Raw genomic sequence first — 23,565 nt, forward strand, 5'->3', positions numbered from 1 at the left:
TAAAGCTCGACTTCCTGTGCGTCCCTTTGATTACACATGTAAAATAATGACATTATACAGCTTTGTTTTGTTTAGAGCTGCCTACATGTGTCAGATCGGTATTAAAACCAATTTAACTTTGCATTAATCTTGCTCTTTTACTGGCTCCTTAATGCATCACAACCTGTTTCCTCTTCCACACAAAAGGACCCGTTGGACCGTCACTTCCTCATTATGTGATGTGTTCAAATGATCTTTTCCTCACTAAATGGGCTCGTGCCTTCAGGGATTTCTCTTAGAGTTTAAGTAAAGGTTGAACTGGATGAAAAGACAAGGCTAAGATGGCGGGACACCTACAGGGCTGCTGACGCTGTTGCATGACTCACTCACGGTGGTCAGTGAGCTTCTGGAATCAAAAGGTCCTTTGAGAGAGCGAACAGTGTGCAGCTATGGAAAAAAATGTCCACCACCCATCTGTCGCAGAGATTTCACCTCCCGAGAGCTTAGCGCTGAAAATCCCATCGGCAGACAATTCTAATTGTTTTTTGCACCATTGTGTGCCAGTGTGTGCGTCTGGGAGTGGACTCGCATGTGCACCCGATGAGATTAAAAACTCTAAATGTGAGCTCATATTAGAGAGACAGAAATCCTGAGAATAATGTCGTAATATAAAAATTATAGTTTAAATTAAATTACAACATTTGTCCAGTGGCCATCTGCGTGTTATATAACTGTACCAAAGCAATACCGCATTGCTTTTTTGTTTCCACATTATCAGAATCAGATTAAGTGATGCTTGTTGTGAGAAATGATCACTGCTGCAGTGTTGGTCAGTGATGTCATAATGACAAACTGTTTTTAGGTTGGGAGCTCCTTAACAAAATGGATCTGGCCCACACACAGCACCTTCATTCAGCCCCACACACTGGATGAATAGTGGCACTTAGACAACGCTCCTGTTTGCCAGATGTTGCAGCGAGCACCTTATCTCAGCCAAAAAAGGCCCTCATCTACTTTGTCCTGCATCATCGTCGGATCACGCTCTCTGGTAACCCCCCTGAATTTGTGATTCAGCTGTTTATGATTCATTCAACATTAACTTCTCAACCTAATTCCAGGAACCTCAAATGAATGGTTTAGCTACTGGAACTAACTTTGACCTTAGCTTCTCAGACTCAGAGGACAGATGAGGCCTTGGATCCTGCTTTTTTCTCAAATCAGAGATTTATAAAGATGAAAGTTTAAAGTGATTTATGCACTTTGATTTTGATTGATAGCTTAAAGCACTATATTTATATACTAAATAGCAGTAGTTTTTCCCCCGAGTTTATTTTTCAATCAGGAATAGCTTTAGGTTCTTATAAGTTCATCTGTGTATTTATAGTTAAAGGTTTTTTGCTCTTATTAAGCATGTAAGGTATGTAGCATGGTATTATTGTGGTTCATTGGACGTTGCTCTCTAAATTTAAGATAATCACCATGTCTTTTAAGAACGAGGCAGACCCACACATGTGCACGTGCGCACACACACAGACAGACGCGCACAGGCGCACATTTGCCTGAGGAAACGTCAGGTACGGTTAACTACACGACCCAGAGTAACGTTCAAAACAATCCACCTTAGGCTTCCAGGCATAGCAGAGCTGATCGGAACAGGCACAGCATGTCCAATCGGCTTTCCCCCAGTCTGCCCGACGCATCGCACAGAGCCTCAGCCAAGGCTCAGCCGTGACCCATTGTGCTGCGCACGAGAAAAAATAAAAGAATCTGCATCCAGGTACTGATTTACTATCTCCCTGCTTCCTCCGTGGAGCAGTCACCTCGGTCTCATAATTTCACATTTCCTTTTTGTTTCCGTGGGGATTGAGTGGCATAGAATCAAATTCTGGTTTGAATGCAGAATTCATCTGTTTCCTGGGGCCACTGTTGGAAAACGACTAACCAGCGTTTGCCTGTGAAACCCACGCAATGAAGTTTGTGTCTCCTTCTGTGACATTTGGGATTGGACGGTAGAAAAGTCCCCTGGGAGTCAGATCGCCCCCCCCCCCCCCCTTGCACTGTGGTTATGTCATCAACTCCCCGTCTGTCGACCTCTTGAACTCCAGGATTACATCATCAGGTACGCAGTGCCAGGGGGGGAGGGGGGGAGGGGCCAATGATTTGATCGGCGATGACATAGGAGATTTCGGTGTTCGGAGCGAAGAAGCAGATGACATAAGCAGAACTGTCTGGATGAGTCATGTGTGGGAACTGGAGTAAAGACGTTACTGGACGTGGGTGATTTGTCACGTCGGCCCGATCACCGTCCCACACACCCTCTCTCCCTTGTGTTAATTCGAAGAACGCACAATGCCACTGCTTTCCAGGACCATCATTCACAAACGATGGGTTCTATACAGGACTCTTGGCACCACACTCCCCCTCATGTACAAATGGAAAATAATGTTGCTGACCCGGAAGACTGAATTTTACCTCATCAGGCCCCAAACTCGGGCTGATATGAGACAACCGTGTCAATGTGATGATTGTCGAGCATCATTGTGAAGCATGGAAAATGTCTGTGGAATTTGACCCGCCGCCAAGTCCTCAGCAGATGGTCCTGCAGCAACACCGTGTAGCTCGATGCTCAATATGAGCTGCTAAAACTGCTCAGTAGTGGAGGCACCAGCTGGAGATCGGCTGGAAACAGAAGGATAAACCGATGTTTTCATGGCTAAATGACTGACTGTGTTTTTACACCAGTTGAAATTGTGCGATTTTTACCTTCTTCATTCCTGAGTGAAGCTTGGGCCATTATGGGCCGACGTGTCAACCGCTCCTGTGGTGAAGCTATTGTTGAAATGTCTTTTTAATGGCCGTCTCAGACTAAACCAGAGTGGATAGTTTTGCACAAAGTAGAGAGGAGAATAAAGAGCAGCACAACAATCACAACGTTTATCTTCTAACCTTTGTTACGTCTCCGATTCGTCAAGCCATTCCATTCGCTCTCGACAAGACTTCTCCAGGAGTTCAGAGACACACAAAACAAACTTCTTTTTACCGTCCTTCTCCTCAATATAGCCGAACCGCACATTCCACCTCCTGTCACACACATATAACTTGGCAGAAAATCGGCTTATGGATCGAAAAGCTGCCCCTAGAGATTCATTTAATACCCTGTAATTAAAATGCATTATTACTTCAGTTTACTTCATTCATTCACACTGACATAAAATTCATGGTTTTTCATTTTATAGTATGAAAAACGTTTCCCTCTGAGGGGATTTCTGCTTTTCCACGACAATCAAAGAGAGGAGTTTGTGTTATTGTTAGTTATGTTTCGTTGACATGGCTAAGCTCTATTTTTAAAATCCACTGACAATACAAACAGCTCGTAGTGATAATACCTCAACGTTACATGCAATAAGTTTGAATATTAGACTTTCCAATAAAAAGCAACAGGCCCTCGAAGTTTGCAAATGTTGACTCCGAAATGGTTCGCTCCTGCTCTTCCTCCAGGCTCCTCTCGATCCTTCTCTGCCTGTTTGTTTTGGGAGTTCACTTGAAGCAACTAAAATGTAAAATGTAATGGGAACTCCTTTGATTTTTGGGGGAACGACATAAAAACCTGGCGTTTTAGCTGAAAACCCACACATACATTGCCCACCGCCATTTCTTTATCTTCCACTTTTCCACCTGTGTACATAAACTGCTTTCAGGCATGCACTGAACTCCTGATGTTATCCGGGGGGGCTGTATCTCCACACAATCTCCAGAGTTTTCCATTCTTCTCTGTCTCCAGCCCCCTCGTAGAAATGCAGGATAATGTCCATTGAGCCCTTGTGACAACATAGCAGGAAATGGTCCGAGCCCAGAGTTCATGTTTTAACACGGTTTTGTATAAGTAAGATCTCGGAGGGGGGGGGGCATAAATGCAGCTTAACAGAGAAATGGTGTCACATGGCTCCAAATGGTGGATTCAAGTGGGCCAGAACGAGATTGAATGAATAAACTTTAAATGTTGCAGCTTTCCTGACACTGGAGCAGAATTCAAAAGGTTATTTATTTCAATACAAGGATGAAGTGATTTTTTTTTTTCTTACGTCTCCTCTTTTGTTTGCCTTCTCTCGGGAAATGTGCTCTTGCTCTTTCTCTCGTCGATCTCCAGCTCTCTCTCGGTTTCTCTTTCCGAAGGAGAGGTAAGCCGCTTGGGACGGCCCGAGAGTCTGCACTGATGTAAACCTTTTAAGGAAGCTTTTATTTATTTATATATATATATATATATATATACTTTATATATATATTCACTGTGTGCGTGTGTGTTAAGACATCGATATGGTCGGATTTCGGGGCTGAAAAACGAGTTGTGTTTCAGTGTTTGTGTGGAACATCACTGCAGTTATAGATTTAGAGGATTTAGTTCAAGGTTATTTTGTATTACAGAAACATTTTGAGTTTCTTTTTTTGATTTACCGTGATCAAAGTGCGTCTGGTATTACTGCCATGAGATGAGCTGAATAAATATAAAGTACTTTCTCACCTAAATTAATCTCAAGGATTGTGTTTCAGAGTGGAAAGTGGCCTTTTCTTCTATCTAGATGTCAAACTTAGTTGCTTGGTTTTAAACATATATCAATAGAAGGTTAATTTAGCCCCAGGATCTATTTTCAACCCACTTAAAAGGTTGTTCTTACCTTTTCTAAAGCCGCGATATGATTTGAATTTGACCTTGACTCTAAAAAGCATTTATCCCCAAAACAAAACAAAATAAATCACACCAGACATGGAAATTAAATAATGGCCACAAAACCCAAAAGTGTATTTTTCCAGCCACGCGACCCAAACAGCCTCTCCACTGTAATGTGAATACGTTTGATTCCTCCAAGGTCAGCTGTGTTTGTATTTACCGTGTCCGGCCTTCAGGGGCAGACTCTAATGCAGCATATTATGTTATTTGAGTAAGCGGGGCGAGCGTGTTCACCGCTTTTCTCCCTCCACTGCTGAGGAAATGGTCTGTGAAAACTAATCCATCAATTATTGCGAGATTTGATTCCCTCTCTCTCTCTCTCTCTCTCTCTCTCTCTCTCTCTCTCTCTCTCTCTCTCTCTCTCTCTCTCTCTCTCTCAGTCCCGTGCTTCAAAGTGCCTCACTTCTGTGTGCACGTTTTTTTTGTTTTCATTTCTTCCTGCCTCAAGCTCGAGTTGAATCAGCCGGCGAGCTATTGACACAGTAAAGCCGAATTCAACGGGCGGGAGGAGCGCATCGACAAACACATTAGACACGAGGCGTTGAAACAGAACACAATGAACCGGTGGTGTGCAGATTACACTCGCCCCTAAACACGCCCAGTGTGCGGAGGAGCTTATAAGGGCTTGTAGTTTCTTTTTTTTATAGGTGGTATTAGCGTGCTTAGGCCACGGAGGGAACTCCGTCATCGTTGTGGAAGATCAGAAGGCAGGTCATGCGAGTTCAGTTTAATCTCCAGGGCCACACTGATCAAACACTGTTCACGGAGGGGTGTGTGTGTGTGTGTGTGTGTGTGTGTGTGTGTGAAAGTGGATGGTTTTAACCCTTGTTCATTTTCGGTTTCAACTGCGTGGAGAAGAATTCCTGCTGATGTCTTGCGGGGGGAAATGTTTGCGTAATCCTGAACATGGAGATGAGGGATTGTCGTCATAATGAGCGTGTGGGTTTGTGGGAGAGGAAGCAAAGCAGAGATTAATTAGGATATCATAGCTGCGAGTGTTCTCCCTCTGTGTGGAGCACACACAGACTCGCGATATGTGACATGATAGTTGACTTTTTTTAAAGTTCATGCTGGGTGTGCCCCCTCGAGCTCTTTTCAAAAACAAGGATCCTCTCATGAGCGAATAAAGTGAAATAAAAATGCTCGCAAGCTGTTTTCTCAGTGCAGCGATTTAAAAGATGGAGTTCATTTTCTTTCCATCCCTCTGCTCTCCTGTGAAGTGCTTTTCCCTAAATAGGGGGGGTAGAGATGACTAAAATATCGTGGACACGAGCCCGTGGGGATGTCAGTCCTGTGTGTTAGTGTGTGTGCATGTGTTTGTGTGACTAACTCTGCCGCACACGCTGCTTCTTCACCAGTATAACCAATTGATTGAATTCCAATGAGCTCTGCTGTTTTTCCTGCCTCCGTGCTGTTGTTGAGAAAAAAAGATGACTCAGCACTTTTGGAGTGGCTGAGGTCTTTATTCATACAAATAGGAGACGGCACACAAAGTGATTATACACACGATTGTGATGCTTCAGCTTTTATATAGTGAACTAATCTAAATTATAATAACCACAGAATGTATATTACTATCCAGAAATGACGCCAATATTGCACAGATACAAAATCTTTGGCTGATTGCGTCATTTGTAATCCGAGTTTGCACAGCAGCGATCTCATCTCATTAGTGAGTCATCACCAGAGGGTTGGTGGTTTGATCCCCGGCTCCCTCGTGCCTCTGGTGTGCGAGTGATGTGTGACAGAGAAAGTGCTGCGCATAGATGCAAACAATAAATAGGGTTTGATAAATATGGACAAATACAGAGCTTTCCCATTGAATGATAATAAGTAAAGAAGAAAGTCTGTTTTTGTTGTTGTCGGAGGTTGAACTGAATCGTCCCACTCGTTTTCCCATTAACATCCATCACCTATTTGACACGTTTGCTGTAAATTCCCAGCAAGTAAACATAATTAGATCAGTAACAACCAACGACTTTCAACCTGATTGTTTTTTAGTTTTTTTTGGTACAAACGTACACACCCTTAATCTGTGTGAACAAAAGGCTGTGCTGTCCCAGTGCTCCCACTAATCCACGTCCCCCTCAGAGACCGGCAGAGTTCTCGACCTATTCAAAACGGCCACAGCAGTGTCATGTACGTTGTGGCGCGCACAATTAGAGGAACCATTAACAATGGGAACTAATTTGCCGTCACACCCTCCCTGCGCTGTCTGCCATTGTTGCCGGCAGACACGTCCCCAACTCCCCCTTCAAAATAAAAGAGACGAAACAATCTTAGCTTGTCACGCGTGAGACATTTGGGGGCTCGAGAAAAATCCCTGTGCAGCATGTGAACTATTGCGCTTCACAGCAGAGAGCAGATGTGTAGGAAAGAACAGACCGAAGTGTTCTCGAGGAGTCGTGCTCCTTCAGGATGTTTTTTTAGATGTACTTGTTCAGTCTGTCCTCTCACAGGGGACAGAAAGAAAGACTGGACAGCCGGGAGATTGACTACAGAGCGGAAAGGTCCGGTTGCTGCTCGGAATACGTTCCCCTCCGTCCATTTCCCTGTCCCTTGTCCAGGGGTAGGGCGTAGGAAAAAGCCGCAGCTCTCTTTTACCGGGTACATCTTCTGACAGCAAGAGTAATCGAGCAAATCTCTCTATTGCACAACACAGCGTGCCTGCAGGACCCCGGAAAAGGGGGATGGGAGGTCGTGTATATGAGCAACGGAGGAAAAAAAAAAAATGGTGGATAAGGAAAGAAAGGAGAAGGGATGAGTCGTCCGGGGGAAGGGAGGATTTTGAAGGACGAGATAGATGAAGCAGGGTCCAAGCGGAGGAGAGGACATGGTGATGGAGACATGGTGATGGAGAGTGCTAAAGGCACTCAAGGCTCTTGTGCATTCATTTTTAAACATCCTTCCTCTCTTCTCGCTCCATTTCAGCATCACCTTCACCTGTGACTGTATATATCTACAGTAACTAGCAACCAGTAAAATGGGAATATGCATTATTAGTGGACCTGCCACAGCTGCACCATCACTGTCTTGTAAATTGCTCTGTATATTTCTCTTCTGCCAATATGAGGCTTTCCTAATTTGCTATTGGATTTTTCAGTTTTACTTTTAATTCTTTGCAAAGTGCCTCTAATTCTTGGATGGTAACTGGAAAGAGAAAGACAGGAAGGTTTGAAGAAAAGGCTCAAAGGGAGCTCCTCTTTCTTAAACGCAACTTTATCGAATAACAATCTCCCGCGGAGCCCGTCAGCAATTGACAGACGACAACTTCCAATATTTTGTGGGTATAGACAGAGGATATGTGTTTTGTTTGCAGAACGTCACATTTAGTCCGACAGAAGTTTTTGCAGCGACAATTTTGTTGGAGTTGAAGGTTCATGCAAGACTACCAGCGACCAGTTAAAGAAAATAGCTGCCACATGTCTCTTTTCTCTCCACACAGACTGTTTACCTGCGTGAAAAATTTAAAACCGAAAGGCAAACTACTGGACCGGTATCTGCAAAGGAGTCGTTGGGCTAACCTACATTTAAAAACCTTTGTATACCTGCTGATTTCGGTGGAAAAGAGGAATCTGGTTTCAAACTCCAGCCCCAGTCTCTTCTTCTCCTGTCTCTGTCCGTGGTGCTGAAACACAGGAAATCAGTCACCGTTTTGAACAGAGACAAACAAATCACAAAGCGATGAATATTAAACAAGGCCGTTCACTTCATCTGCATCTTAAATAACACTCTCCTCATCTGAACACAACCCACTGTTCCCATTCTTCACTTCACAGCCATCAAACGTGCCTCACATTGACATGATCTCTAGTTAAAGGTGACCTGTAGAATTAAGTTATATTGACTAAACCTTCTGGCATCTCTTTGTTCTGAGATGGATTAATCAAACTCTCTCAACTGCCAATACTTGTGGTAAATATTTCATCTCCGTCTGACGGACGCCTGTTCTCACGCAGGTGCTCGCTCCTGTGATTCGATTATAGGCATAATTGGTGCCTGAAAAATTTGCATAACAACAATATGGGCTCCGTCTCGTTTGTGGGCAGGATTCAGTCACAATAATGGAAAACGTGCTTTTACCGCTGGTATCTGAACATCTCTACCAACAACAATGTGAAAGGGGTCCTAGTGTGTTTGGTCCTCCAGTCTAATAAGGCGACAGATGGAGCTGTGAACAAACAACATTTTTGTGTTGAGTTTTTGGAGAGGGGGGGGGGGGGGGGGGGGGTTTCAACAGTTTCAGAATGTGGATTCATCCAAAGCTCGACAGACCTGTCCCGATTGTGCTAATCTAGGTCTGGACAAAGATGGTTAAGGGATCTGGTCAATTCCAAGGGGCACTGGCCTAGAAATGGAAACATAAACAGACCCTTCTGGTCCTTTTATTTATTATCATTCATCTAATCATTCTGTTTTCTTTCACTCACAGTAACCAAACAGTGCTGCATCAGTTCTGCTGCCCAGCCCCCGAGGCCCCGGAGGGGGAGACATCGACCGCCTGTGTCCCCAGGTAAGATTCACGGCATCCTTGTCACACCTGCACAAATATTTCTATTATTATTTTCACTTTGAACAATTTTACTTTCTGTAAATTATGACTGCAGCCACGTATCATGCATCCTGTTTAGTACAGTGCTGCAGTAGCTACTCCAGGCAACACAACTCCCCCAGCAGTGTTAAGTTGAAGTGGTTGTAAAAGCTTCAGGGTCAATTTGAATTATTCCCCCTCCATGATATTGATATTAGACTCATGTAATCTGAAGAAAGTGACCTCAGTGAGGGAAGGGTTGTCACTCCACAGTTTTGCCACATCTGCTCGGGTTCTGCTTCTCGTTGAGGCAGTGAAATCACGACTCCTGCTGCAAATTTGCCATTTCTGCACCGCGTTTGTCAGAGGATTCCAGAATCAGTCACATCGAGATCCCTTTTCCTCCTGGTTGAGTCCTTGGCCAAGCTTTGAGCAAGTGGAAAAATATTACACCGAGTTTAGGAAACAAAGCTGGATGATGATGCCGTTATCTCTTAGTGTCAGATCGGCAGACGACAGTGACAGAGCAGATGCTGCCAAGCTCGAAATCCACCACTTCAAATACTTGTGTATGAACAACAAACAGCTTCCTCTACTTTACGATAAAAACTGTTCAAGCCGGACACTTGAAAAGCTCCGGAGTTAGTTTGATGTGGTAATTTTTTTAGCCACATTCCGGAGAAAAATGGAAAATAGTTCAGCTAATAAATAGCTGCTGAAATAACTTTACTTTTATACCTTCCATCTTGCCAGGCAGCCATAAAAGGGAGAAAAATACTTATATTTAGTTTTGAATGGATAAATGAACAATAAGAAATAACAATAACTGATATGGTTTTGTATTGGCCCCTTTCAAGCTGAACTGACAGTTTCACTAAGAGTTACGGCGTTCATCGGGCCAAGGCGCGTCAATAGCAATTAAGCCATCCGCCCCAAAATTACTTGTTTGTTGGGGGGGGGGGGGGGGGGGGGGGCTGCGTCGTCCTGAGCTCGGCAGAAAATAGCAGATAAGCAAAGGTTGTATTGATGGCAAATTATAGCCCCCGCAGTGCAGAACGTGAAGGGGGGGGGGGGGGGACAACAAACCTCTCCGACAATCAGACTCTAAACAGCTCAGAGGCTTAAATCATGGAGAGATTGAGCAAGAGCGGAAAGGGAACATTAATCATCGGCTCTGTTTGCCACTTTGAAGATCTTTATATAGTTTTCAAACATATTGTCAAACGAGGAAGCGACGACTCCAAAACCCGACCGACTTTAACAGCATCATTTTTTCATGTTCAGGTTCATAATTCAAATTCGTGTTATCACTTAAAAAGCTTTACATGCTCTTATATGTTCCTCAGGCTTGTCGGTCGCTGTAGCTCCTCTTTTCAGCCTCTGTCGGATAAACCTGGGTTTAGCACCCGTCTCTTTAAGACTCCCGATAATGCCGAGACTGTTCTGATTGGTCAACAGCTTCCAGTCCGTTTAGGAAATGGTGGCAAACAAACCAGCTAACAAACTAATAGACTGGTGAGAAAACACAAACTCCTTGGCCGAGGTAAAAATATCTATAACATGCAAGAGGGAAAAAAAACGATTAAAGGAATAGTCTAAATAATTATATAATATGAATGATAATGAGAAAACTTGTCTCCTTTAAATACAAGTGCAGAGCCACATTGGTTAAAACTGATGGAGTGACTTTCATAGGGTTTAAGCTGGAGCATAAATTTGATTAGTTTGAACTTTGCTTGTTCAACGACTATTAACTAAAGCTAGAACCACAGTGCACCTTCCTCCTCCCTTACATCTGGAACCCCCTCCCCCCCACCCTTCCCTGTCCCTGAAGCAAACCACTTCAACACAGGATGCTCTGGGGCCGAGGCAGAAAGCAGCTTGTGGTTTTGTCCCTTTTCTTTTGTCCTCGTTGGCGTCTCCTCTCGTCTCGAGAGCCCGCATTCTGTTGTCGTTGATTTTTTCTGTACCTCCGCATCGTTGTCAGTGACTCGTTGAGCATTCTACCCACGTGGCATCGGCACATCGCATCACCCCACGGCGACATGACTCCACACGGGCACACGAGCCATTGCATCCATCGCTCATGTTCATGTTCACTTCATTCAGGCTTGTCTCTCCACTGTGGTCACGTTAAGTTTGAAAGAGTCATGTATGAGTATTGCCATGTAACCAGAGTGTAATTCTGCAATGTAAAAAAACTGCCATAATGCATTGATGTGTGTACTGTAGGATCTTTCCCATGCTGGAAACTAGTGAGCCTCCTTGTTGACACATGTAATGCATCTGTGTTCATGTGAAAAAAGAAAAAAAAAAAGTTCTTATCATGTTGCATGCTTTGGCTTGTGAGTGATCAGAACACAGCTCCCTGTCTTTCTCCGTGTGTGAGGCTGTAAATGTGTGTGTGTGTGTGTGTGTGTGTGTGTGTGTGTGTGTGTGTGTGTGTGACTGGTGTGTCACCACAGTACACACAGCGTACAGTAGATCATTTGCATATACTCCACGAAAACACACAAAACTGTGCACAGGCAGGGAAATCCTTAATCATAGAAATGAGTGAGTCAAATCACCTTTTACCACGCCTGATGAATCCTCTGATGTTTTTAGTTGTTTTTCTCTCTCTCTTCATAAACAGGCAAAACATATAGTCTTTAAAATATTAATTATAAGAGGAGTTAAACTGTGATGCAGGAATATAAGAAATATGCAAGTATTAAAGTAGGATGACAGTGCAACACAAAAAAAAAGGTAGATATGGGAAACTGGAGATGACCGCCCCATCATTCCACGTGTTATGTAGGCCGCATGACAGTGTGGCAGCGTGTGTGGGGGGGGGGCAAATCTGGGCCAATATGATTTATTATTTATGGCCAACACCAATGCAGAGGGGTCAAGCATGTCCAGGACTGGCGGGCATATTTTGAGAAATCCTGAACGCAAGAATAGTCTCCTCGCTACTTGTCAAAATGTCCCAAATCGATGTTATCCATCCGCACCTTCGTCCCATCATTTATGTAGCAGCGGGCCAACAACTAGTTATTAAGACAGCGGATGTCATTTGAGTGAGCATAAAGTCGGAAGTGGTGAAGTGCAAAGAGAAGTTAGGATTTCACTGTCACATATAATGAGGACCCTGCGGAGGTTTGAAAACTCACCCTGACAGCCCTTGGTCACCGCTGCCGGGCTTTAAGGAGGCGCCTGAGGTTTGAGAGGGACGACAGGGGTAGGGGGGTTGGGAAGGGGGGTGGTATCCAGGGGTCCCGATGTCAGATCTATAATCACTCATGGAAACGGTGAGCTTCATGGCCGCAGCCTTTCAATTAGTAGTTTGAGCCATCTTCCGCTGCAGCGTGCAACAAATAAAAATGCACCGGGTAGTTTTGTTGTCGGTTTAACGGTTCCACAGAGGACGTCAGTTATACATTTCTGCTGTGCAACAAAACACACACACACAAACACACACACACACACACACACACACACACACAAAGAAAACATTGTTAGTAGAGTATTCAAGAAGGGAGAACAGTATAAAGACTGACACAGGATGTAAAGTAAAATCCTTCCAGTCTTTAGGGGGAACACGATGTTTAAGCTCCAAGATTCACACACACACGTACACACACACACACACACACACATGCACACACACACACACACACACACAGTTATAGAGCTTTTATCTCTCCACTGTTGCATGCAGTTCAGACTTAACAAAGTTAAACAAAACTGGGGAGGTACATAAAATGAGGATTAGGGCTAATTAATGCTCAGCAGAAGATAGGATGCTGTAATGCCCAATAGCAATGCCAACGTCAACTTCTTCTTACACCTGCACCGCCATTTAAGAACGTAGTAATGTACCCATGTTGCCTCTCCGTGGCATTTACAGACAAGGGAGGAGAAACGGAGGCAATTTCAAAACTTTCAAAAAAGTAACAGATTTAACTCCACGCGTTTGTTGGGAGACACCTCAGCTTCAATGTCATCTCATGAAACTACTCTAACAGCTCATCTTAGGGAAAAAAGACAGCAGCCTGCTAAATGTACAGGAGTGTCATTCCAAGTGAGTCGTGATGTTGCGGAATGAGAAGCTTTACATCTAAACATAGAGCTGCAGCGAACAACAACCAACAACTGGGTTCCGTATAAATAGGAGCTCATTCCTGAAGTGGCATCAGAGACAGAGCAGCACAGTGTCTTTAATCAAAACTTCCCCATCTCAAGCAAGTGCCGGTGAGTCCTCACACTTTGCTGTGTAAAATTTCACTTTGTCAAACTTTTTTTTAGCACAATAAGCTGTTTCTCCATGAAGAAGCGACACGGTTTATAACAAAACAGTCCGTCCCCATCCCCCCCCCCCCCCCCCCCCCCCCTCAAGGCTGAGTCATTCCTGGACACTAAACGATGGGACGCCTCGCATGTTTGGACACGGAGTTCAATATGAGCCCTTGGCAGGTGACGGCATACGTTTGTCGGCACGATGCTGGGGCCCGTCGGCGGTTCAGCTGCCAAGCCGACAGCTCGCAGCGTGCGCGGCAACGCCAGCATCCTGCCCACGATTCTGAAACCCCCCCTTTCCACGAGCGAGCTCCTGCTGTGCCCTCGACAAACGACTGGCGCCTTAATGAGGTATGCTATGCTAATTTGCACACGCAAGAATGATTTACAGTTGTCAGAGATGTAATCAGTTGTCGCGATCATGAGCTCCTTCTTTTTTTTTCCGTCCATCAGAATAAGTTTTATTCTAACCATATTGATCAAAAGGCGGTGAAGCGCCTGCCGGTTCTCTGGGTCACGTTTGTTGACATTGTGTTCATCCTACCTGGTTTATCTGCAATGGCGATTTTACAATCATTAAATTAAACAGAAATTGCTTTATTGCATTTCACATTGAATTTGTAGAAGTTAAATTCCTTAGGTTTGATTTGTGTTGATGTTAATGCAAAACTTTAAATTACCATTTGCATGTTAAATTGGCCTCGTCTAATCAGGGCCCATTAAGGACGATGTGCACTTTTGAACTTGGGAGTGTAATTAAAGTTTACAACCTTGTTTTCTTTATGTTAGGCTATCAAGACAGCTAAAGTGAAGGAGATGAGGGATTACACTGTGCACCTCACCTGGTGAAGCATACGACTTCGGAGTAATATTTAAAAAAAGAAGAACCCAACACATTTGGGTCGTTGCCAGATCAAATTGAGGATTTAGGCTGGTGTCATCGCTGTTATCTGAACGTCCTTGATCGTAAACACAAATGAAGTGTTGATAAATGTGGAGGCGGGAGGAGCTGTGGTGTTTCTGCCGAGGATTAACTCAGAACCGGTCATGGCACAAGTCGACAGCTGTGTCGTTTCGCCAAGACGCGCTCTTCACTAATTAATCACTGGAATGATGATTTAAAAAAAAAAAAAAACAGCAGTAATTAGTGGAGTCGCGCTATCTGTGGAATGGAACGGGGACGTGGGACGAATGAGGACGCGGTCGGAGACGCTTTGCAGTCGCAGAGGAAGACGAATGGAGGAGTGAGGCGGAGGAGGAGCCGATTGGATGATTGATCAGTTTTGTCGAAGGACGTTCAGGGACATGTTGAAAGAGTAGAGCTTTTTTTGGCGTCCTCACCCACACACACACACACACACTGTGGAGGTCCGAACTCATTTTAAGTGCAAGGCCACCTCTGCTTTTGTCCTCACACCCGACATTAGTCTCACCTGCGCCGCCACAAATTAAATTTCACACATGTGGGATCCTCAGTCGCCAATTTTCTCTCACCTCCTCACCCGGTGATTGAATACCTGTCCTCATCTCCCTCTCTCTCTCTCTCTCTCTCTCTCTCTTTCTCTCCTCCCTCCCTCTGTGATTGTCCGATGATGCTGCCTCAGCTGGAGAAAGTGACCTTGTTGGCTTGCTGTTCTGTTGTCATTGGAACAGAGGACACACTGGCAAAATACGCCCCGCCATCCAGATACGCCGTGTCAGGAGTATGTCTGAGTGCACATACTCAGACATACTCTCCTCATTCAACAAACATGTCTGTATGTGGCTCGGATATCTCGAGAACGGTTCATGTAATCGGCTTCACACGTGGCAGGTGTACTCTTAGTGTGAACGTGAAGGTCAGTGTCAGATTTGGAGCGTTTTGGACCCATGTTACGTTGAATAGCGATAATAAAGGAATAAGCAAGCAACCAGCAGCCCTGAACATGTCTTCTTTTTCACTATTTCACAATATCGGACTGACGCAGATGTTCCCATGTGTCTTGGTTGCTGATCTCTGACATGGCAATTTGTCTTCAAAGTAAAAGCACAAAGTTAGTCATATAGCTGCAGGACTTTACATCAAGCTTTTATTTTGAAAAGTTGTGAACTTGAGTCTGAAGATCAATGCTTGATAAACCTCCAGAAGGTTTAGAACGGACTAGCTGTAATAATCAGATCTTCTTACACTCATGCTTTATTATCACGTCTGTTGTCATATTCCAACAGTCTCGCATCTTGGCCAATCAGAGAAGAGCCCGGGGCCGTTGCCCTCAGGTGTACGTTTAGTTGTTGGTTTGCGTTCTTTTGAAAAACATCCCCTGGGATTTCAGTAGCCCATGTTCTGTGTTCATTCATGTACGACCTTGATGTGACACAGTGTGATAAACGTACAGAGAGCCACAGAGCTCTCCACTGTATATGTTGCTCTGCAGCATTCCTGCAGTTCCCCCCCCCCCCCCTCTCTCGTGGTGCGTCAAACGCTCACATCTGAGAGTTTCTCCTCCTCCTCCTCCTCTCTCCCCGTTCTGCAGCTTATCTCAGCATTGTGAAGCGAGCGGAGGGTTTTATTACAGAGGAGATTTAATAAAAGCACAACTTTTTGATGACTTTGCCGCAGCATCTCTTCTGTGTACTGCATCTGTTGTGTGGACACGCTTTCAAATGAGTGTGTTTGTGTGTGTGTGTGTGTCTTGAGCGGCTATACAAATGTCAGGGCCTGGTCCTGAGATGTTCTTTGACACATGCAAACCGCTGTAAACGGCAAAATAAGAGCTGTTGATAGTAATGTCCAAGATTCATGTTTTTAAAAAAGGGCCATTCCCAAGATCTTATATGGCAGAGTCGGATTACGAGTCGTGTAGAAACTGTTGTATAGTGACGCTGGAGGATCTTTAACGAGGAAGTAACCTATAATTTGTGTTTTACTTGGTTGCATCTGTATTAACAATAAATGTTGCGTATACAACTTTATAACGATCACATTTAACTGCAGAACCAGCACATTTACCATCAATATAGTACAGTTAGCTGATACTACTTCTGTATATTGTATATAAATCGATCATCCCTAAAGTCTTCAGTCAGTTTGTCTACTGTGTCAGTTTGTCTTTTTCCCTCTATTTGAGATTTTACATTACATTTCACTTCCCGTAGCTGACACCTTTATCCAAAGTGACTAAGTGCATTCAACCATGAGGGTACAAACCCAGGACCACAAGATTTCTATTTGTGATTAGCGACCCCTCATATATGATTTTTATTTTATCATTGATTCTTGATTTTCTGCAAATGCAGTCGGTGAAATTAAATGTGTGAAAGGTTAAACACATGCCGTTCTCCTCAGTGCGTCTGGGACTTTTTATAATTTTCCTGTCCTTCACTCCACTATGTTAAACAATGGATTCGGTCATTTCTAGGAACCAACTCACTTTTGTCTCTGGAGACCCAGCTACTTTTACAACACCCACTGAAATATGCTGCAGGCTTATTATGCAGTAATAACCACTCTGTGCTGGCCGAGCTCCCGCAAGAAGTACAGCGCTAAATGCACAGTTTTCTTTAATGTTTTCCGTTTTTCTGAGAAATAAAAAAACGAGGCGATCATAACAGACCGGAGCTCTACACTGATTATACTCTTTGTTCTCAGCCTGAATACAGATCTCCTGATTTGCTAATGACTCAGATGAATCCTGTACTCTGGCTACGAGCAGCTCGCAGGGTTTTGCATGATAAAGATATTGAGTACAGCGGTGGAGCTTAATGATTTACAGTGCCGCCATCCTTTCGCTCCCTTCCTTAATGGCCTCCCATCTTATTAATCTCCATCATCTCAGGGGGTCCCAGAATACCCACAGTCCTGTTCTGCAGGCTGGTCAATTGCTCACTTCTGCTCAGTCTGACTGCGCCACGATAAAATGTCCCCCGTGTGGAGGTGAGTGTTTGTGTATGCGAGAGAGCGAGCGAGCAGCCAAGACAGAAGAAAAGCACATAATGTCCAGGGATGTGTGTTTGTGTAAAATCTGCCTGCAGCTTCAGAGACCGACAAAGTGAGTCCCCTCTGGACAGAAGGGGGTGCTAATGAGGACTAGTGGCAGTTGGGGACGTGTGTCTCTTCGCGTGCTGGCTTCACATTTTGTCCTGACCTTTTTACTTTGGCAGTCGACCATTATTTCCAGCGTCTATCTCCGTCCACTCAGACATTTATTTTTGCTCCTACTATTAAAATATTAAAAAAGTCAGTGACCCTTAAACGGATAGTTCACGCAAAAACAAAAATTCACTCTTTATCTACTCGCCACTGTGCAGATGGAGGATCGGGTGAAGTGCGTGAGTCCACAAAACACTTTGGGAGTTTCAGGGGTAAACAGCTAGGCAGCCAAGTCCAATATAATGGAAGTAAATGGGACCCCTTCTTCAAACATCCAGAGGAGGAGATCAGAGAACACTCTGGTGAACTATCCCTTTAACTTCCACACAAGCAATTCTTTGATTAGTTATTTGACAACATAATGAGGGACATCTGAGACTAGATTCTTATCCTGGATGTTCTGGCTTCATTTCTGGATAGTAGAAGGAAGTGGATACATGTCATCCATCTTTATTTTCAATCCACAGTTTCTTCAGTCGGGTTAAGAAACATTATATATTTGTTAATTCGTGGCGGGAGCTGGATTTAGTTGCATCATGACAGAGTTTAGCTGTTTGCAGTAGCTAAACCAGGCCTGCCTCTCCTTCAAACCTTCACCTCACTGATTAAATATGTGGCTTTCGCTGTGCGGTGCTTTTGTTTTCCTTCGGGTTTAATAAACCCCTTATATTGTGTTTCATGAGTGATGTTATTTCAGGACAAGTAATGACCGCCACCGTAAAATTGAAAAACATAACCTCCTTGGCGGAGGCAATAAAACCCTGAGGTTTCACACTTAAAAGGATAGAGGGTTCATAACAGCGTTCCAGCTGGTGCATCAAATCTTTGACGATTAAACCTCGTAGCTCCACTCAAACACAACCATGGCTGTGTACTGCCAGAGCTCAGCTTGGTGCCGTATAGTACATGTGGGTTTGCTGCCGGTGCCAGATCCTCCTCCTGCATTTATCTTAAGTCACGCAACGGGCAACGGGAAAGTGAGGAAGCCGGAGATTCAAGGAGACGGGTATTAAAAGAGAGAAAAGGGGGAATGTGTCGCGTTTATCTCGCACACCTGCCTCACCTCCCGGCCGTGCTCACGCTCAGCCCGGTAGCGATCAAACGGGTACACGTTGTTCCCTACTGTTCCCTGTGAAGGGACATCAGGTGTCCCCGGCGTGGGTGGCACTGTCAGGCTCGGCGTACATCACCGGGCGGAGTCCTTGCTCCGACAGCTCGCCGACAGCCTCGCGGCGGTAGATCAACCCAAAAAAATGAGTGGAGAGGAGGAGGCGGTGGTGGAGAAGGTGGAAGAGGAGGATGAGGAGGACATGAAAAAGTGCTGACAAGGCGACCAGCACCGCTGTCGCCTCGCTCGCGGTAATGAGCTGCGAGGGGAGTGAGGGGGGGAGGAGGATGAAGGGAAGACGGCAGGAGCGTGGTCGAGGTTTAGATTACATGAAGAAGAAAGATGGAGGGAGCGGCGAGGTTTGAGGATGTTTCCACCCGGCCAAAGTGATTTCATCTAAGTGTCATATATATTTATATTTTACTCACATCTGTTGCATAGACTGTATATAAAGATGGACGATGTGATGGCCCCTTAGAAGTGAAGCCACATTGTCTCTGTGGCCCCCTGGTGGCTGGCTGCATGTCCCCAGCCGTGCCTCCTCCATGTAGGCAGATGGGACATGGACACAAACTAAATGTCAAAATAAACGTTAAATGCATTTTTCAGTCTAAGAGCTCGTTCTTTAGTTGAGGTATTAGTTTGTTTTATGATGTTATAAAAATGAAACAGCATGACTGACAGCTAAGACTGACTTGTTATTGACTGCTCCAAATTATTTTTTGGGGCAAAATGGCCTCATTCACATCAAGGATATTTTGGTCTCATTTATATACTGGGAGGAAGTGAAGCCTTGTCGTCCATCTTTATTAACAGCCCATAATTCAAATCTACTAAAAATGGCTTTTGTTTTTTGTCATTACACAAAAATAAATGACCCCACCAGAATCCACTGAATGCTGATGAAGGGCAATGTTTCCTTTTTACTGTGTCATGCTTTTGTTCTCAGTGTGAGGCTGTTACCATGACTTCAGCAGTGTGAGTGTGTGTATGTGTGTGAGTGTGTGTGTATATGTGTGTGTGTGTATGTGTGTGTTCCTCATGCTGAGTCATCCCTGCACTGTGTGTGTCAGGCTGTGTCACTGCTTGTCCTCTCGAGCTTTGTTTTGAAGAGGTGATGGGTGGTCACTTTGTGTTACTTGTTAAAGCCGACCAGCGGTGCCAGGCCAACACACACATTTTCCACTTTTCCACTGAGCAGAACCCGCTTTCTGTTTGGAGTCTGCATGTTGTGTGTGTGTGCGTGGGTTTTTTCCGGGTACTCCAGTTTCCGCCCACAGCCAAAATACACGCAGGTTGAAAGAAGGTTAATTGGAGACTCTAACGATCCGTCCACACTAATACGGAAAGCTTGCTAAACAAACTTTTTTACACTGTATCCGGACATCTGGTCGGCACGTAAACAAGAGCCGCAAAATGACGATTTATTTACAAACACAGCTTTCTGGTTTCTCTGTGTGTGGTTAGTGCTGCAGGTCTGTTCTCTTCTTCTATTTGAAGTATCGTTGAGTGAGACTTGATCGCCACCTACATGCTTTTTTAGGGTACTTGCTGTGGAGATATAGGGTCAGGGTTAGGGTTGTAAAAAACAAGTTGCTTTTACAGATCTTTTTATTATTCAAAAAGTGTCTGCAGTAGCAGTGTCGGAGCCCTGACGAGGTCCAAACTGACCATTGGTGTGAATGTGAGTGTGAATGGTTGTCTGTCTGTGTGTTGGCGCTGTGATACAATGATGACCTTTGCAGGGTGACCCCTCACCCAATGTCCGCTGGGATTGTCGGAGGCCACAGGCGACCCTCAAAAGAATAAACGCTACTGATAATAGATGAATGGACAAATGAGAAAAGAGGGAAGAAAGAAAAAGAAGCTGAGGAAAAGCGTCAGTGACTCATCAGTTCTCATTCAAAGTTAATGTCGCTTCCACTCTCAGAACATTTTAACACAAAGGACAATTTTGTTATTGCTCCCTTGTTGCCGACCCGGTGTCCTTCTCCCTCTTGATTGCAATCCTCCAGCTCATTTGGCGGCCGTAAAAAAACGCACCATTAGTTTCCTGCTACGGCAGCCCGCTAAGCCCACGTTGAGATAAACCTGCTTTGACAGTGCCAAGTGTTTTTAGCTCACATCACCTCCAAAGAGCACCAATGTCACAGAGAGAGAGAGAGAGAAAAAGAGGGGAAACACGAAGGTCCACACAGTCACGGACGAGCTCTCACTCAGGGAGAAAAAACCTTTCACATTTCGCTGAGATCTAATTGAATTTCCCCTTTGCTCTTATCGGCCGGGGATGCTTGGGATAGCATCTCACCAGTGAACACAACACCGGACACCGCCTCGCTTTAACTTTCTTTATTTTTTGCAGGAGAGTGAACACAGCGAACAGGTTTTTTTCTTTATACCCTTCACTTGAAAGCGATTTCACAGATGACGGGGTGACTGAAGTATATATAGGTGTGTGTATTGGTGTGTGTGTGTGTGTGTAGTCGTGTGTGTTTCTGAGCGCGGTGACAGATAGCGGAGGACGTGCCAAAGAGTGAACAGTGTGGCTGGTGGCAGGGCCGTGCCTCTCCTGCCGCGGCTCAGTAGTGACAGTAAACATCCTCCTCTCTGTAGCACCGAGTGCTGGTGACAAATAAACCCTGTAGCGAGGGGAATAAATAACGTCACGCTGTACGTCTGTGCACATAATCTGCAGACTGTCTCCTCAGGAGAAATCGACTGCGCTAGTTGTTTGTTCCAACAGTTTAAAATGACCCGAGTTCCCATTCATTTATTGCAAAGATGGGTGCGATCGTCTCGTAGGACAGTGAAACAAAAGATTTAGGAAGCTGAAGGCGTGGTGGGAATATGATAAGGTTGATTAGATCACTACTAGACAGGGATTTGCATCATGTCTTTTATCAGCATTGACGATGATGCATATTTTCTATGATGATTGCTCACTGCAAAACACATTGCATTGCTTCTGGCTTCTAATAACTCCTATTTCACCAGCTCTTGATGTGACTGGGGATTTTGAAAATCATTCTGAAAAAAATTGAGGTAGATACATTGAATATGAGAGCTAGCATCTGGTTAGCTTAGCTCAGCACAAAGGATGGAAAGATAAGATAATCCTGTAAAATTGAGAAAAACATGCAATATAAACAGAGGGTTGCACATGAGGCCCTTGAATTGCACAGACAGATATGAGTTTTGAAACAGTGGGAGACATCTAGCCTGATGGAAAATCAAGCAAAAAACATGTGGTTCATGCAGAGTTTATTTGCAGGATCATTTCTGGCAACGTCACAGCGACAACAGGTTTCTGCACGTTGGTCTTGAAAGGATTAAATTCCCTGGATGTAGTGTGACATATTATTCCTTGAGCTCTCGAGGTGAGGGAAAAGCAGATTAACCTTCACTTGCCTGCGCCTTCAAAATGTATTATCGTACACAGACATTAGAGTAGAGAGAAATCCTCTCAATTAGCTGTCTCCAATAATTCTAATTTCCTCAAACCGTGTGTTGCACAGTTCAACCAGGACACAGACACATGTCAACGTTTCACCTTGTAGAACAACAATACACCCTGAAGTTGAACTTATGTTCTCGGGGACAAATCTTTGTGAGCTTGATGCAGACTGTGCTAAAGCTCAAAAATCCCCGGACAAAACCTGGGATACACAACATTCGTGCTCATTTGGTGAATCACGCGCACATACGTATTTATCATGGGAGGCTCGGTCGGTGGGAAGGAGGTAAATCATTGAGAGCAGATAGAGGTGCAGCAGAAAAGGTAAAGGTAAAAAAAAAAAAAAAAAAAAAAAAGAGGATCAATCGTTGTTCTTGCAGAAAGTCTAGATACACATATAATTTATATACCATAGACTGAGAAACCTTTTAGGAGTTTTATTCCAATTTGTGTAAAAATGATCATACCAAGATTTATTTTTAATTGTCGCTGTAATGGCTGAGGCAACAATAGTGAAACTTCATTGCCCATAATGTGTGTTACATGTGTAGTTTATCAAAGTATGTGCATGTTGGTCTTTAGCCCCCACTGTGTTTGACTGTGTTAATTATCCGGCTACGCTTTGCTGAATCGGTGTATTAGTGTGTGTGTGTGTGTTTACAGGCACAAAAGCCCACTTGTCACTGTGATACCCTGAAGGGCTTAAGATGTGTTTTATAAGATGCCACGTCTTGTCCCTTTATCTCCTCTTCAAACATGGATCAAACAGATCAGCCTGTATGTACAGGATAGCTCTCACCCTGACATATACATACACACTTGCTTCACTGACAGAAAGGGTGTGTGTGTGTGAGAGTGAGTGAGTGATCATCAGCAGGCTTTTAAGGTTGTTGAAGGTGAATTGCAGTGTAGGAAAGTGGATTGATGTTTTCAATAGCCTCCGTATTGTAAGGCAAAACAATGTATCTGTATATTTCCTACACAAGGAGCTTTCAAGAGTTCATGCCAGGGACAGAATCGTGACAGAGACACTTCGGCCCTCGAGCCTCAAAAAAAGAAAACTCTTAAATGATGCTTTAATTCAAATAATATTACTGTGAGCTCAAGCAGACAAATATGGCCGACACAAACGGCCTGTCAGAACAAACTCGCTGATTCCAAGTGAAGTGTCATTACATTTGAAAGTGTAATATCTGTGCACGCTCGCCCACGTGACCTGAATCAGCTCCCAGGAGATTCCAGATCACCGTGGGTGCTGTGGGTGACTCGTCCTCTCCCAGTTAATGAGTGTATGAGTAACATGGACGGCTTCGGTGGAAAGCACAGAAGCTGACTGTGGTGCATGTAACAACACACA

The 23,565-nt window shown here is 44.3% G+C and overlaps 1 protein-coding gene across 1 annotated transcript in view; it reads left to right on the forward strand.

Moving 5' to 3' along the window:
• The window catches only part of LOC133949175 (uncharacterized protein DDB_G0283357-like), a 40,618-nt gene that overhangs the window by 7,508 nt on the left and 9,545 nt on the right, over positions 1–23,565 (forward strand). The window contains exon 2 of the mRNA XM_062383378.1: positions 9,138–9,218. Coding sequence (XP_062239362.1) covers positions 9,138–9,218 — 81 coding nt within the window. The remainder of the gene's footprint in view (positions 1–9,137; positions 9,219–23,565) is intronic.

The sequence above is a fragment of the Platichthys flesus genome, chromosome 23 (genome assembly GCF_949316205.1).
Source record: "Platichthys flesus chromosome 23, fPlaFle2.1, whole genome shotgun sequence".
Lineage (NCBI taxonomy): Eukaryota > Metazoa > Chordata > Actinopteri > Pleuronectiformes > Pleuronectidae > Platichthys > Platichthys flesus.